At 39.8% G+C, this 18048-nt stretch overlaps 1 protein-coding gene across 1 annotated transcript in view; it reads left to right on the top strand.

The window, feature by feature from the left end:
• The window catches only part of FAT3 (FAT atypical cadherin 3), a 354360-nt gene that overhangs the window by 301754 nt on the left and 34558 nt on the right, over positions 1-18048 (top strand). The window contains exons 14-19 of the mRNA XM_026084321.1: positions 725-1114; positions 3715-3929; positions 4603-4740; positions 7479-7622; positions 8685-8882; positions 11375-12173. Of these exons, the coding sequence (XP_025940106.1) occupies positions 725-1114; positions 3715-3929; positions 4603-4740; positions 7479-7622; positions 8685-8882; positions 11375-12173 (1884 nt within the window). The remainder of the gene's footprint in view (positions 1-724; positions 1115-3714; positions 3930-4602; positions 4741-7478; positions 7623-8684; positions 8883-11374; positions 12174-18048) is intronic.

The following is an 18048-nucleotide window of genomic DNA, read 5'->3' on the forward strand; positions in this document are numbered from 1 at the left end:
ATTAATGACAACAACTTTAGCATAGAGATCTGCATATTCAGCAGCTAGATGGATAGGATTTATGTATTGGGAAAGACAGGCAGGATTTGAAAAACACAGGATATGATTGTAAAATTCAATTTTTGTTCTCAAATGAGGACAAGGGGCACTTTCTTTCTAAAATGTCCATGTTCTTGCAGGAATTCTTTGGTGCAGCTTTTGTCCAACAGATATCATCTTATTCTGCTAATATTTTGCTCCTCAATAGTGGAATCAGGGCAGCATTGGTAGCAAGTGCACGTTCTACGCCACCTGATATATTTTTATGGGTTTATTTTTCCCTTATGGACATTTCTATTCCTTCAAGATGTGCTCTGAGATGTTTCATTTTCAGCATACTGCCTGTCTCATCCAATTCAGTTGTAAGCTCTTCTGGACAAGGACCATATCTGGATTCTGTTACCCAGTTTCATTACATAGCAGTTCTGCAAAGTGGTCTTTTTTAAAAGTATCGTGCTGAAGGAAGGAACTTAACTTATCCACAGGGATTTGACAAGAAAGAAGAGCATGTTCTGATCTCCCAAACCTTCAGCCATACTGTACCCTCAGGTACTCCTACATGCATACACTCTAACCACATTGGAAGTGATCACTGTGGTAGCAGATTTTGCTTAGGTTTTCCACTAGACAGGGAGAGGGGGCTTTTTTTTCTACTTTATCATTTTCACATCTGCTTCTCTTTCAGGTGTGAACAGAAAAGTTGTCTATTCCATGGCAGACTCTGCAGATGGTTACTTCTCAGTCGACCAGTCATCAGGAATCATTATTTTGGAGCATCCACTTGATAGAGAGCTGCAGTCCTCCTATAACATCAGTGTAAAGGCCTCAGACCAAAGCATTGTGCTGACCTTATCCTCATTTGCCACTGTTACCATTACAGTGCTAGACATTAATGACAATCCCCCTGTTTTTGAAAGAAGAGATTATCTTGTTACAGTACCTGAAGACACCTCACCTGGCAGTGAAGTCCTTTCTGTTTTTGCTACAAGCCAAGACATTGGTACTAATGCTGAGATTACTTACCTCATCAGATCTGGGAATGAGAAAGGAAGGTTCAGGATTAACTCAAAAACAGGTTTGTAAAGTGGCTTTTATCTGTAGTGCTTCAGAAAAACTTGAATGCTTTGAGGAAGCCTGTTGGACCAAAGGAGTTCCAAAGACAGAGATGCAGAGCCTGTCAATATGTAATTAGTTTCACCTTTAAAAATCAATTTTACGTTAAAGACTGATGTAAATTACAGTCACGCTCGGCTGCCCCAACTCTAGTGGAGAATACCTTTCTCCATTAGTATGCCTACTGAAGTCAGCATAGATGTGACATCCCATTAGCCAAATTGTGCAAACCTTACAGTTATGATCACTTAAAATATTTAAATGCTTACCAGCTGAGTAAAGCCTCGATAGTCTAGGCCTTGGCAATCATCAGAGGACCAAATAGCTGGCAGTCCTAACGTGTCAGACAGTGACTGTACAGTAATACAGCTGTCTATGGCTTCACTAATTTAGGTTGTTCCTGATTTGTGTTGTCTGATAGCTGACTCCAGCTGTGTATTTTTTTTGGTTATACATCAAAAATTTTAAAAACATTTTGTTTCTTCTTTTTAAGAAATGCTAAGAAGAGCTGCCTCGCTTGGTCCAAATGACTCACTTTGTTTGAATTTCCTTAGTAGGATATATTCTTTACCCTTATTGAGGTTTTAATCCAGCAACCAACAACAATCTGTGACTCTTCTGTGCTTTCTGTAGTAGATCCCCTTATTCTCATAATATTCAGGAAGACCAGTACAAACTTGCCATCTGAACTTCAGAGCTGAACAATCTTAGTTTTGAAAGCTGAAGGTGACACCTGTTTGAATGCATCTGTAACCTGGAAAATCTCAAAATGATGCATTGTATCCTTTATATTACTGCAAGCAAAAATCTCCACTCTCTGTGCAGGCCACTGCCTTACTTGTAAGAGACTTAAAATAACATAATTGAGTGTTATCTGGTATCTTCGTAATGTTGATTAGTGCTAACAAAATTTAAACATAAATATGCCTAGACAGCAATACTTAACTTCATATTTGACGATGAAGCCAAGAAGATAAATCAATAAAAACCCATGATGAAGCTTAATCACACAGGGAAAAAAAAACTATTTGTTATTCCTTAATGTGTGACAGCTCCATTATTATCAGTTTAGAAGCAGCAGCTGAGATTCCAGACAGCTGTGTGCTGATGTAGCATGCTTGATCGGGGCTTGAAAAATAATGCTTCTCATACAATTTATCAGTGGGAACTCCCTGCTAGCCTCTTGGAAGCTTGTCTTCAGGGCTCCTGGTTTCAGCAAGTCATGCTGAAAGGTGGGATTCATGTGGAGAGAGTCCAGATGAGATTAAGAAGAATGATCCAAGGTCTGTAAAACTTGACTTACAAGAAAAGACTGAAGGAATTGAGGCTATTTAAGCTAGGAAAGCAAAGGCATGATGAGAGTATTTAAACCTGTAAAAAGTAGTTGCAAAGAGGAGGAGAATAAATTGTTCTCTATGTCCACTCATGAGAAGTCGTGAATGGGCTTACCTTGCATGTGAATGATTTCTGTTAAATGATAAGAAGAAATTCCTAACTGTAATGATAGTTAAGTACCTGAGTGCGTTGCCTGAGAAGGTTAAGAACCTGATGTTGTCGGAGACCTTTAAGAACATTGTAGATGAGTAATTTCAAGAACTATTAGGTTTAGCTGGGACAGCAGTTGGGCTAAATGACATCTGAATTCCCATACATCCCTGCTCCTGATGAGTCTATGCTGAAAAAGATTTGTCTTCCTGAGGTTAAGGTTTTACTTTTAAGCCTTTGCTGCCGTGCCCAATATTACCTCCTTCAAGGCATTGCTAGTAATCTGTGCAAAAAAAAAAGAAAAAGAAAAAAAAGAAAAGCCTTCTTGAAAAGATTATGGATACACAGGAAACAAAGAGAAGACTTGTATGAAAAGCATTTCTGTCCTAGAGGAGGTCCTGCTGCATGGAGTGAGCCGAGTTACAGATAGTCTTAGTTCTGAATGGGCGGTGAGGGAGGCCAAAATTTTTAAACCTGGTTGACTGGCTAAGTCCATGCTTAGTCACGTAAATGATAGGAAACTGATTTCTCAAAGGTATTTATGCCTCATTCATTTTCATTTAATTCACAAAGCATTGAGTCATGCTTAAATATTGGTAAAATCTGACCTCACTGATAAAGGCTGATTTGCTGATACAGTTTTACAAGCTTAATTTTAGTTAGGTAGGGTTGAATGTCCATTGCCTTGTCAGTCGTGATTTCCCGATTCTGCATCTAGTTCTCCCACAGATTCTGTGCATGAAGCTGGGTAAATGGGTAGACTATGGTGCCTCACTTCTGATAAAAGTTATGATAAAAGTTATTTTCCTGAGAAATCATTTACTGCTTTATGTCTTTTGAAGGTCCTTTCAGCAGAGGCAACGCAAGTGCAATTTGCATCATTCTTTAATCAAACAACAGTGGTAGGAACCTGACCGAACATTTTTATTTAATTGGGCAGTGTTACAGTTAGATGTAGTGCATATTTGTGCTGCAGTGATAAATAACATGCTGTATTGTTTACTATAATCAAATCCCTTAATCCCTAGCATTATTTGTTGTTTGATATCCATTGACATTCCCTTCCTTCCTTCAAAGGAGCTATTTCCATTTTTGAAGCTTTGGATTATGAATCTTGTAAGGATTTCTACTTGGTAGTGGAAGCAAAAGATGGAGGTACTCCAGCCCTGAGCGCTGTTACAACTGTGAACGTAAATGTGACAGACGTTAATGACAACGCGCCAAAATTCAGCCAGGTGGTCTACAGTGCAGTCATCAGTGAGGACGCTGCAATTGGTGATTCTGTGATAATGGTGAGTGAGGCCATGTTCAACATTTAAGCAGGATGCTGCCATGTAGCCTTCTGTCACATGACCTTTCATAAAATACTACTACACTAATTAATAGTGATAACTACTGCATCTTGAATCCCTGGACCTGTTCTCTAGCCAGCATTCTGTCTACCATTGCTTTCCAGACAGCTGCCAGTTTTCACCAAAAAAGAGAGTAGTAGCACAGAATGTTTCTTTTTTTCCCCTGATATGTTGTCCAAAAACAATGGTGTGTTTAAGGCATCATATTTCATGAGTCAGCACAGCTGGAAACAAGTGAGCTTTATTGGGAAGGCAAAATTCAACTTTTCAGTGAAATACATAGTATTTGTAACTAGTTGGCCTGGCATGCCAGACCAAACTCACCCAAAACTCACAATAATCTCATCTTGGAGCCATTGGCTTCAGGAGTAAAGGGTTATGTGGAGCATTAAGGTTAAAATATTTTGAATCCTTAAGGCTAGAATATTGGAAAAGTCAAAGAGGAGTTAAACACACTTCCCACCAAATTTTAATTGGCTTGATGCTGTAATGGTGTTCATATGTAACTAGTCTGACAAAATATGAAGTCCTACTTTTGGAGGTTTGAGCAATTAATGTAGCATACAGATGGTGTAATACTTGTTTTGTTATTTTTTACTCTTCTCTCAAAAAGTTGATAGCAGAAGATCTGGACAGTCCTTCGAATGGCCAGATTCATTTTTCCATAGTGAGTGGTGATCAAGACAATGAATTTTCCGTTGATCCTGTTTTGGGACTTGTGAAGGTTAAAAAGAAATTGGACAGAGAAAGGGTAAGACAAGAGGGATTTCTTAACTTACAATGACTTGCAGATGTATATTGATTTCAAATCTGCTGCTAGCTAATTGTGAAGAAGCTGCCTTTTCATTCTGCAATGATCATCCTAAGATGTTCCAACAATTCTTTCTGATGCTGTTCCACTTCCTTCCCACCCTAAACCTGTCCTTGAGCCTATCTACAAGCCAACTGCCCTGATAGAGTTCCCACCCTGCACCAACACAGCGGCTGAGATCAGGTTGGGGAAAAAAGCAGCTTTGGATTTCTCATGTGGTGATACCAACAGCTGTTGCTGTGTTAATGAGCTGCCTCCTCTCTCCTGCGCATGCAAACATACACATGCAGTGGTGTATGCAACTTGAGTGATTACAACATACTCCAGATTGTGGCACCAAGCACAGAGCTGAGACCTCAGCCATTAATTAGCGCTCTGCAAAACATGTCACTGGGGAGGTGATGTTACAAAGTGGCCAGGCTGTACCAAAAGTGAAAGAGTGCTTGATTAAACAGATTCTGCTGTTTTGTTTGCTCACTAGATTATTCATCCAGGGTGATTTATCACCATTTTGCCATACTTAGCAATTAGCAGCTTTTGGGGAAAAAAATTACAAATACAGTTGCCTGTGCTACTATCAGGACAGGAAAGTGCTACATGGCTTCAAAGGTCTTGCAACACAAAGAAATTCGTGCCTCAACCCTGCAAAAAATACATTCACTAAGCTAGGGAAGCTGATCACTATCCCTTGAATATGGGCTCAGCTGGAAAAGCTCTCTACTGGAGACATGGCTACTACTTAAAAGAGGCACATATCCTTTCTATATTATCATGAAGGCAGGATTAAATTGTCTATATTTGGTATTCTCCTGGCAGAATAACTTTACTACAGATTGTCAGGGACAAAGAAATGACAATGGCTGTGCATGTTCTTTGCTATGAGATATTATTCTTAAATGCATAGTCTTAAATTCTTAATTTGCATTTATTTAGTTTCTGTCTTTGTCATAGTTGTAAAGTATATGCATGTATGTGTGTATACAGACACATACACATTCACCTTCACCCAGCTTGTGTGTGTGTTTAAGACCAACTCTGTTAGATCTGCATGCTCCTAAGTTTCCCTTGGTTAAAATAGCCTATAATATTGTCTTTTTCTTTGCCTCCTTGGCACATTTCCTGGACTCAGGTGCCTTTGATTCCTTTGGGGAAAATGAGACATGATGCCCCATCTGCTGTAGATTGCCAAAAGCATTGCTGACTCCCAGGTTTCTTCACTTGTTTAAGGAAACTCATTTCCAGAGCTCTAATTCTGGGAAATCCTGAGTTTTGCCATGTACCTTTCTGCGATATATGCAAATGAAAGCAAACACACACAAAATTTGAAAAAGGCCCCACACAACTGTCAATCTTGAATTTAGCTAGCATAAGAAATATGCAACCCTAAAGGAAAAAAATAAAGCTTAGATTGACTCCTTTCAGTAGTCCAGGATTCTTCCTTCCCCCACTGCCATTACATCCCTGTCAAATCGCAGTCTTTCTCTCCTCCCTACAACCCCCCCCCCCGAAAACTTGTTCCCTTTTTCCTTATCTTGGTCCCACACCCCAAAGAGACCCCTTGTTTGTAAGCTTAGCCCATATTCTTCCCTGCTATCCAAATGTCTTTTATTTCTGTGTCCCTTTGGATTTCCTTCCCACCCCTGCAAAGTGCTTTTAGCACTACTTTGTTCTCCTCTTTGGGGACTTAGTGTTCCCCCTTTCCGGCCCCCAACCCCAAGAGGTTGGAGTAGGGTGTGTTTTTATCTAGAATGCAGTTAATCTTTTGTTCTCTCCAACTAAGAAGGATTCATGGGCAAATATGTCAGCAGCACTCCCTTGGGAACATGAAGCAATATATGGTAAAAGACAGTCATAAGACATAAGGAGGCCAACATAAGGATGCGGTTCATAAAATCAAACTGTCATCCATAAGCTGTGCATAGACAGATTTTCTGAATTGTCATGTACACTCACATCTCACACACATGGACACATGGATATAGAAGGTGAAGTTCCCCATGGGTGCTAGCAAGCGGAACTGCACTGAGCTGCCCACATAATGATGAGCAGTTTTTGGCTGTTGCTAACAAGTAGGCTCAAAAAACCCTTATCTTCTACTGAATGGAGGATAATGTCCTGTTGCTACAGAGTCTGTGTTGTCCCTAGTAATCCCAAATGTTTTGCAGTATATTTAAGCCACCTGCCTGTAAGCTTTATCTCGGTTCTCCATCACCATGTTAGAAATAGTGTGTCAAATTGAGGCTTGCTCTAATAAGTAAATTATATATTATCTTGGAAACCAACCATAAGATAAATAGAATCAGGTTGCATATTCCAGCTGACACCTAGGAAAGCTGAAAATGTTAGCTGAAATAGTAACAGCTTAGTTTGGATGTTTCCTNATGTTTCCTGTCCTTTTTTTTTTTTTTTTTTTTTTGTCTGTCTCTTTGTTTCAGGTATGCATCATCTTATATGGTCATTTTAATACAGTGAAGGAGTTAGGTTTGTTGATAGCCTTATAAAACAGAGTTTGGGACACAGTGTGGCAATAAACAGGATAATGTTATTAAAAGGGCAGGGAAGGTAATGGCGCCAGACAGCTTTCCTTAGAAAATGGTAGGTGGTTCGCTCGATGTAAGAACATACATTAAAATTTAGGGTTGCTTTCACATTGATTTAATGTTTTCACCTTTTTGCAGATATCTGGTTATTCGTTAGTTATTCAGGCAAGAGACAGTGGCATCCCTCCTTTGTCATCATCTGTAACCGTCAACGTAGACATTTCTGATGTGAATGATAATAGCCCTGTATTTACTCCAGCTAACTATACAGCTGTAATTCAAGTAAGTTTATCCTGCACATCAAAAACTTCTCTGACCTTAAAATATGAAAGCATTTGGTTTTACTTAAGCAGCTTTTGATGATTTATCTGCCAAAGATGTATCAAATGATCTTATTTAAAGAAAAGGCTAAACCTGTCTTTCTTAACTCTTTGATAAGTTTCTGTTCACTGAGGTTCCTTAATCTCAGCATCTGTCACACATTTTACTGTTCATCCCCGTTGTGCCAGAAAATTTACTCTGTCCTCAAAAATTCTCCCCTTTCCCCATCCCTGCCACTCTGCAGCAGCCCCAGCTGCCATCTTATACTCCCCATCCCTCCTGAGAGGGAACTGATCCCCCTTCCCCACACAAAGAATTAGCTGAAATGATAAATGAGATCGCAGGTCCTTCCAGCTCAGGAGTGATGCAATGCAAAGGATAAAGGAGGACAGTGAATAGAGCCCTTGAAATTCCCTTTTCCATCCTCTGGGTAGAGTTTCTGTTTTTTAGACAAGTAGCTGTGAAAAGCTCGAAGGCAGGTCTGTCTCACCGTAGCTGAGTGACTTCTGCAGAAAATCAATTGCATTAATAAAGTCAGTGCTGGAGTTCTGGGGTCTGCGATGGTCTGAGTTTTGTGGGGAAGTGGAGGCTGGCTGAGCTGGTCTTACATTGACCCGTTTCTGTTGTCTTTGCACCAAGAGGGTGCAGGCTTGTGTCAGCAGGGAGGCGTGCAGGGCCGTGCCGTGATTTCCTCAGGGCGCCGAGGGCACTTGCCGAGCACAGTGTCTCTGCAGGGACTCTGGGAGGGTGCCTTAGAGCTTGCTTAGGGTGCAAGGCTTACCGTTTAGTCTGTCCTAACTAGATCCAGTAGCAGGCAGAGCCTGTCACTCGTGGTGGGTACCTCCACCTTCCCTTCCAGGCAGTAGGGCTGCAAACAGTTCTCAAGAACTGCCACAGTGCAGTGCCATCTTGGACAAACCGCATTCACTTGAATGTTCTTGATAGCAAAACTTGGTGTTTTTTCATTATGATGAGATGTATCATTTTAATCCTTCTTTTTATGCACTGTGTATATGTGTAAAGGAAAATAAACCAGTGGGCACAAGCATTTTGCAGCTGGTAGTGACAGACAAAGACTCTTTTCACAATGGCCCCCCTTTTACCTTCACCATCCTAACTGGCAATGAAGAGGAGGAGTTTTCGCTGGACCCTCATGGCATCTTGAGATCTGCAGTCATCTTCAAGCACATGGTTGCAACTGAATATGTGCTTTGTGTGCAGGTATGGCTTTATTTTTTTGCACCTACACAGAAACAAAGAAAACCCATGTAGTGGCAGGTCATGTGTACATTGCCTGTATGGCTTGGTTTTAATTGACTTTATTCTGTGAGTAAATACCATGCATTACAGTTTACAAGTTCACAATATAGTATATTTCCTTTGATGTCCTTAAACACAATTTCATATAAATATAAATAGGTAGCCAGCCACCTTTCCAATTTTCTCCCTACGAAATGGATTTCCTGAGCAGCAGCCGTTATGATTTAAGATTTTTCATCTTTTTTTCTATAGCTAAGAGAGGAAAATAGGCAAAAATACATTATATACATATAAATACACCACAAAACGAGTGACAGCAAAATATTGTTCTAGGAAGCAAAATCACTTCTGCTTTTAAGTCATAAATTCAATCATAAATTTTTGGAAGCCTACCAAGAATTCATGAAGTCACATTTCCAAGGTCAACTTAGCTTTTAAAAGAATGTGAAAATAAGACATGTAATAGAAATCCAGCTCAAACTTAGTTCTAGAGTCATTGTTGAGGAACTTTGTAACCAGAGTAATTTTGATTATAAAATACTGTAAATCAAAAAGTAATTTGTCCACATTTCTCAGCTTTTCCAGAGAAAAAATAGCAGAGTTCAGTAAATACACAAGTCTAGGGGATGAACTACAACTCTTCATTGAAAAGGGACATGGTCCTGTAATGTAATTCCAAAATGCAGGCTTCCTCCACTTTCTTGATGGTAGTTAATTTCTCTAAATATAGCCTGACTACTCATTTACAAGCACATTTAATGGTATTTGTAGCAGTAACATCCTAAGTTAGTTCCAATTTAAAAATTATAAGCTCTGATGCTAGTTAACGGTTCAAATCAAAGTAATATTTTTTTGCATTTTGCCATTTAATATTCCTGTAACCAATTTTCTTTGAGCCTTAGTAGGAAAATAAAGAACCTCACCTTTCATGCTCATCATGCTTTCATGCTAAAATATCCTATTTTCAGGACAATTTGTTGGGCCAAGTTCCAGTATAGCCAAAATTAGGCATGTGAATTAAATTTCAGCATCTTCTAGCTATACAGATTAAGTATGACATATAAATGAAATATAAGGCAAACAACAATGTCTAAGATGAACCAAAATCTTTAGAAAACTCTGCTGCTGGATTGTGAAGGTCTAATTCCTCCCAATATTATTTTCTTTATTTTTAATAATTTGCCGTTGTGTATAGACCATGCCAATGTTTCTGTCCATTCATGAGCACCAGAGTGTTTCTTCCTCCTTTCCACCATCAGGCTCCTTCTCTGTGTTGTGTTTCTTAAAAAGCAAGATTTAAATTTAAAATAAGATGGGAGATAATCTCTGCATGTGTGTGTTATGTGTGTGTGTGTCCACGCATGCATAAAATCTGGTCTAAAATTCCCCCATCCAGTCCCATTAGAAGTTAAGAGGAAAGATCTTTAGAGTCTCTGAAACCTTGCTAATCCTTTTGTAGTGATGTACCTAATTGATATCACCATCCTATATTCATTTCTTCAGCTTATAGTTTTCCTTCCTGTGTCCAAATATCTGATAAAGATCTTGGGATTTGTGATACATCTTTGCCCACTGTGCCCAGTGTATTTTTAGTCGTCTGTTCATCTCTGAAGCAAATAAATATGTGGACTAATATATCTTAATAGTGACTTCAATGAAACATTTTTCTCAGTGCAGGAAACGGACATTGATTCAAGTTTGCACTCCATCCTGTCAAGATGGCCTTGGGTTTTTTGTTATACTTGCTCCTTTACTCTCTATAAAAAGTGCAAATGATGCTATCATATGTGCTCTGGGTCATAGAGTCATCTGTCCAAGTGCAGTGCTGCTCTCATATTTTATTGTTAGCAATAGCACAGGCACCCTATTTCATTTTTGGAGGGTGATAAATTTTATTTATTTCAAGCATGTTTCTTCACTGCTTCAGGTAAAGTAGTACAGAGTACTTTGGAAAAACTCTGAACTCTCTCATATTCACATAAGCTGAACAGAGTTTGGAACACTTTGGAGCACACCAAGCACTGCAGAAAATGCTGCTGGTGTTTCACTAAGCTTCAGTCTCTTGTCTGGAGTGAAACTGAGCCCAAACTCTGGTTGCAGAATATGCTGCATTCAAATGGCTCTATGGCGAAGAAGACAGGTGATGGCTGTGGGATCCTGGGAGCCTTTCATTCTGAGTAATGACACATTCTACTGACACATTTCTCTCTGCAATCCACTTGGATAAGATATCTTGCTTCCCTAAAGAGTTTATAAGTTCCACTGCTAGAAATTGCTGAGACATTTCCTTACATATGTATTTAGCAAGTGTATTTGGGAAGTTCTTTTAAGAGGTCTTCAGAATTACTGATGCTATGAAAATATATATAGCAATGAGTTATGATTGTTGCCTGTGTTATATGTGTGTGTTTATTTTGGTTTTTGATTTTTTTTCCCCCCCCAAATTACTTTAGGCAAAGGACTCCGGGAAGCCTCAACAGGTTTCCCACACCTACATTCAGGTGAGGGTTATTGAAGAGAGCATTCACAAACCGACTGCCATTCCACTGGAGATTTTCATTGTGACCATGGAAGACGATTTTCCAGGGGGAGTCATCGGGAAAATTCATGCCACAGATCAGGATGTGTATGATGTCCTCACATACGCACTAAAATCAGAGCAGAAAAGTCTGTTCAAGGTTAACAGCCATGATGGGAAAATCATTGCTCTTGGAGGGCTGGATAATGGCAAGTATATCCTGAATGTCTCTGTCAGCGATGGCCGGTTCCAAGTACCCATAGATGTTGTGGTCCATGTTGAACAACTGATACAAGAAATGCTGCAGAACACAGTCACCATCCGTTTTGACGATGTTTCACCAGAAGATTTTGTGGGCCTTCACATGCACGGGTTCAGGCGAACCTTACGAAACGCAGTGCTTTCCCAAAAACAAGACAGCCTACATATCATCAGTATTCAGCCCGTGGCAGGCAGCAATCAGCTTGACATGCTGTTTGCAGTTCAGATGCACAACAGTGGTTTTTATAAGCCTGCCTATTTGATTCAGAAGCTTACCAATGCAAGGAGACACTTGGAAAATGTGATTCGTATTTCTGCTATCTTGGAGAAGAATTGTTCCGGACTGGATTGTCAGGAACAACACTGTGAGCAAAGTCTGTCTATTGATTCACATTCTCTGATGACCTATAGCACAGCACGAATTAGTTTTGTGTGCCCCCGCTTTTACAGGAATGTGCGCTGCATGTGCAATGGTGAGTACTGCTCCCTCTTCACCTCCCATCTTTCCACATTATGCGATAGGATCGCTTTTATTCCTCTGATGCAGATTAGAAGGGGCATTTCAATTCAGCGAGTTAAAGCACAATTGGCTGATGTATTGTGGGAATTGATTTCACAGGCTCAGGAAGAATTGTTCATGTTTACTGAAGTAAATGGAAGTTGATGAACTTTGGCCTTGTATGACAAAGACTGCTTTCCTGGAGGCTCTGTAATGAGAGCCATCAACAAACTTTCCAGGGGAGGGAAAGGAAGAGGAGAGGAAGGCAGAGGAGAGGGAAGAATGTTTCCCACTCACTCTCTGCCAATACTAGAATAAATCTGAAGTGTGGCCATAGCAGAGTGACCTGGTTTTTAGTGATGTGCCAGCAGTTTCCAAGGAAGAGGACTTATGACCTAAGCAATACAGGGGAAAAGGCCTTTTCCAGTCCGTTTTCACAGAAAGGAGTGGAAACCAGTGGAATATTCTATTAAGTAATTGAGAGCAAGGACCGTTCCTGACCTTTAATGCCACAGTAGGCAACAGTGTGGGGTTTTGGCCGGGTTTCAGGCTGCTCCACAGTTTTGCAGAGATTTTACCTGGGCGTATATGACAGATACACTAGGGAGCTAATCTTCCTTATGATTCTGTACTTTAACTATAAAACCTCAGGCAGTTATAATAATAGTTCTGTTTCCTTTGTTTGCCAAGCTATTTGCTCCTCATTCCACTTCATTTCTGTGCGGAGAAAGAAAGTGCTGTAAAATCGATACATCTAAATCTCCCTCAACTTAAGCACGCACGCACACACACGCACGCACGCACGCACACGCACAAGAACTCAGTAATCGTGTCTCTCAGTAACGAACCTTTGCTTCTCTAGCAGTCAGCAGGACTTCATGTCTTTCAGCAAGAATGGAAATAGTCCCTAATGCATAAAACTTAACCAGAAATCGTGCAGCATATGAAAAATAATTCCTTAAAGTTCGGTTCTATGAAAATATAAGAATTCTGTATCTGAGGTATTTCATGTACATTAAAGAGCAGAGTATCTGGTCAATTTTTAAATAATAGTGTTAAAAGTTTGGAAGAGCTTACATATAATAATAGTTGGCATTTTGTAGCACATGAAAGGCTCTGAAATAAAAAGGGATTTTCAGCAGTTTGAAAGGAACAATGCTGCAATATCCTCCAGCTGAGTCCTGAAGCCAGTACAGGATCATTGTCTGCAAAACACTTTGTATATTCTTTAAGTCATAGCTTTGTCTCATTTACATATCAAGAAATTGCAAATCCTCATCTCAGTAGAGATACTAGTCCTCTCTGTCAGAAATTGTTTTCCTGGTAGCCAAAATTTGTGCTGTTCTTAATTTCATTTTACTACTCCTAGTTAAACAGCTTTTTAAAATCAGTAATGGTGTGTATTCCCTTCAGATACTAATAGGAAGTGGCTCTTGTGATCTTTTAGCTTAGATCCAAAAAAGGACTTTGGAATAGGTGTACAGTTATGATCCAGCAGATCTCTCCTTTTTCCTCCCTGCCCAGCAAGTTTGCCCTGGAAGCATAAAAATTTAGTTAGGACTGTGATTTCCAGATTTTTCTGTCATGCCCCAGTCAGTCCTCAGAATAGATTACAGGCTGCTCCAAAGGCAGTGTTGTTTTGCAGGCTGTCTGTGGTCCATAGCCCCTGCACCATTTATCATGGCCGTGAAGATTACTGTATGAGAGCAGCTGCAGTAGGCACTGCCTTGGTCAGCTGGAGCGTTTGAAGGGTTCCCGCGGCTGCAGTTTGAGCAGCTTTGTGCTGATTTTCCATGGCCGTTCCACAAGAATCTGAAAATTAGGCAGAGCAGTGCCCGAAAGCCTTGGGTGGGTTTTGTGCACATCTAGCCCACCGTTCAGCCTGTAACAAAATGTGACCAGAGCTGCTGATTTAAAAAATATAGTTAGCTACCAGATAGATGAAAGTCTTGGTGCTTATTACTTGCACAGAAATAAGAGATCTTGGTAGAAAGTAGGAAGTCCATGTTTTGCCTTTCTCCCCATTAGTTAATGCTGCAGCCTCTTCTAATGCTTTCAGTTAAAGGAGCCACAAGAAATGTTCTGGTATTTTTGTAAATGTACAAATACACGCTGCGTTTTATCACACAGAACATAACACAGACTTCTGAGGAGATACTGATCGGAGAACCTATGTATTGTCCTTAGCATTCATGAAAGCAGAACTAGGCCCAATAAAAGAGCTAGAACAATCTGAATACTTCCTTTAATCAGTAGTTCTTGTACATGCACATAAATAGAGCAAATCAGGAAAAAGAGCACAAAATACTATAATAGATTTCTCATGGCTCCTTTAAAAAGACAGCATTAGCAAGATATAATTGATATAATAACAGTATTATGCTTCTTTTGTTCCTCAGATAGTTTCGTGATTCAGTCCAGTAAATATTGATAGCTTGAAATATGAAAAACCCATTAAAACATTGCATATGTTTTCACTGATCTGATTCAATTATGACCCAGAAAGCTTGAGTTTGAGCTAATTCACTCATTCCTGAAATATGTATCATACTTGGAGTGTTTTTCCCACTGGCAGATGTCACAGATATGCACAATTTATGCATGCCAGCTGTGCATAACTTACCTAGATTACCTTTGTGAACAAACGGAGTTATCTAACGTGAAAATACAGAGAGACTGTAAAGCAGGGCATGTGTGAACCTCTGAAGATCAGCAGCTCAGTTCAGGAAGGATAAGTTCGAAAGTTCAGATGCATCCATCTAAGCCCTTAAAATCAATAAAATTGAACTAAATTGTTTTCCAATAACAGACTGTCTCCTCAGATTTCTGGCTCTTTTGCTTGTGTTTATATGAAAAGTATTATAACAAACTGGAGCTTTTTCCAGTGTGGATATGGGAGCTATGCAATTGCCAGTCTCCCATCATATGACATAAGGTATGCAAACATCTGTCAGTGCTTGTGGGAAATGGAGGCAGGAGGACCAGAATGAGCATATTCCTGTAAATAGTTCTCATGACATTCTCATGTTTCAGAAGCAAAAATCTATTTCATATTTCTATTTTTTTAATGTTGCAAAGTAATTTTTTTTTCCAATTTAAGACAAAGAAACAGGGAAGAAGCAGGCTGGTTTTGCTGGGACTACTTTGCTATAAAGTCTTTCTTTATTGTAATCTTACAAAAGCAAGATTACATTAATATGTTTATGGGACAGGGCTGGATGGGGTTCATCTTGATAAATGCAGGTATATATCTTTATCTGAGATGGTCACTCCAGGCCCCATTTCCAGACAGTGGAAAGAATGAGGTATTTTTAATGATGTGATACATTTCTCCCTAGATGTCTAAAATCAGTCGGATGAATCATGCCCTAAAGTTAGATGAGATGAAATCCATTTCCAGTGTTTAATATGGTTCTGGCTTAGTAGTTTGAAAGAATTTTTTCTAATAGACCCAAAAGTGTTCTGTGAAAATGCAGACACTCGCATCCACGTTATTTAATCTAGTGAATAGCAGTCTTGGACCACTTTCTTGTGAAACCAGGGAATTTAGACTTTATGACTTTATGAAGCATTTTGTGAATGTTATAACAGAAAAAAATCATAGATTGTGAGGCATTATAAGATCTGCTTTTAATATAGAACTGCATTGTAAGAGTTGGTCTGTATCCTCAGCTCCTCAGAGCACACAGTACTTCTTAAGGAGTCCCAAGTATTTTTCACGTTTTGGTATGGGGAACCTAAATTCATATCTGTAGAACTCAAGTGCTAATACCAGGATCCTGAACTCCCACAGCTCTTCCCATTTTCAAGAAGCACATACATACTAATGCATCTGAGTTGTTCTGGCAAAACAGCTGGGAAAACTGAAGAAAAAGATGCCCTGACTGTGCTTGGAAACAAAGAACTACAGATAAATCTGATAGATTTGGTTGATTTGGCTGTAGCCCTTATAACTTTGAACTTTTGAGATGTGTAAGGAGAGATTTTTCTCCTCTTTTACAGCCCACACTGAGAATGCACAATGTTATATAAAAGCTGGGAGAGCTGAAATTTGAAGTGGAGGCATGACTGGAGAATCAGGGAGAGTGGAACGCGCTATCTGTCATGTAGGGGGACTGCAGGGAAGATTGATCAAGGAAAGGATGGAATAGGTCAGATGTCTCAGCCAGTTCTTCTAAAATTGGTACAGAAACTGATTCATTAGCACATAGTGAATATCATGTCCAAACAGTGCAACAGAATGTGTTTCCAGGGGCCCTTGAGCTGACTTTAACCCATGGCAGGCTTGTGGAGAAACAATTTTGTAGTATTTGCACTCATGTACTCTAATTGCTGCCTCCAATATCTGGTCACCGCACTCCAAAAATAAAAACAAATGGCAGCTAACCAAGCATTCAAGTGTCATGAGTTGGCTATTTCCTCCCTTCAAAAATGATCATTAGATTGTTTTAAAAATAGCAGTTCAGAGTTTTGTTTTATTTGCTTTCTGGAACTCTGACCTTCAGGAGTGACCTTACAAACTTTTCTCTGCAACCAAGAGAAATAGACTGTTTTTTGATCTTCATACAGATTCAGGAGAATAGGCTCACTGAAACGCACCAAATATCCCAAGACTCAAGTTACAACTGTTAAATCATTCAATTTTCAAATTGTTTACATTCCTAGAAGTGATCCTTCCTTAGATGTACAGGAATTAAGTAAATGTCCCATGCAGTAAGGGAAGAGTGTTTTCTTCTTCAGTATACTGGTGGGGACATTGTAATACTTCTACTTTCTTTTAGAGCATTAGATTGAAGGTGATCAGTCAAAATAAAGTGGGCCTGTTCTACCTTTTCCTGCCATATACTGGTTGACACTGGCCCCATGTGTCTATGTGATAGCTTGTAGGGAACAGCTTTATTAATACTAATGTGAGTTTCATGGGAATACCATGGATTTTCTGGACTTGCCTACAGGAAAAAGAGATCAATCCAAATCCATATGTCTTGAATCTCTTATTGAATGGCAAATAGACTGTTCTTTGGAGTGGAAATTGTAAGGGTCCGGCGGGGGCGACGCCTGGACTCCCGGCAGGAACAGATACACAAACACAAGGCACACTAAGGTCAATGCTGAGCGTTTATTACCTCTGCKTCYGAGCGGGGGTTCCCCAGCGATTTCCCGATYGAGGCAATAAAGGAGCGGGAGAGTCCCTGRCACCGCTGAGCGTCGGTCCATRGCGARGAACRCCGGGGGGGGGCACTATACGTGGTTTTGTGTACTACACACATGCGCAGTGGGCACATTGAGCTCATCGCTAATCTCGAGTCAAAGCCCAGGTGCACACCACGCTGGCACAGGCCCAGCTACATGGCTATGGGTCAACATGCCCAGTTGATGCTCCTTTTCCCACGGAAGGGTCTGGCTAGCTTCCATCGCCTATCTCCTCGACATTCTTCCGCACTTTCCCATACAGAAATGCAACATTAAAATAATTTTATTTAAACTCAAGCTGTAAATCTTTGATGTGGACAATGTAGCCTTGAACGATTTCACAATTTTGCTCAGCACAGTTGTGAAATCAGCCTGAAAATGCATGTTAGCTAAGGCAGTGCAATAATGCAGATTTGTAGCTTATGTACTTATAACCATACAGACAGGCATAAAGCATTTCTTCTCCCAAGTCTGAATATTTTAAAACTTTTGTGACAGCTATGAAATCCATCTGCAGCAGGATAAATAAAAAGTTGATTTACTTGTAGTTTACCTGAAAGAACTGTTCTTGGCCTGCCAAGATAAGCAGTTCTTTAGTATGTCTTCACAGTTACACTAAATACATTTGATGCTTTCCATGTTTTTTTTTGACTGTG

This window comes from Apteryx rowi, unplaced genomic scaffold, assembly GCF_003343035.1.
Source record: "Apteryx rowi isolate R43461 unplaced genomic scaffold, aptRow1 scaffold_636, whole genome shotgun sequence".
Taxonomy (NCBI): domain Eukaryota; kingdom Metazoa; phylum Chordata; class Aves; order Apterygiformes; family Apterygidae; genus Apteryx; species Apteryx rowi.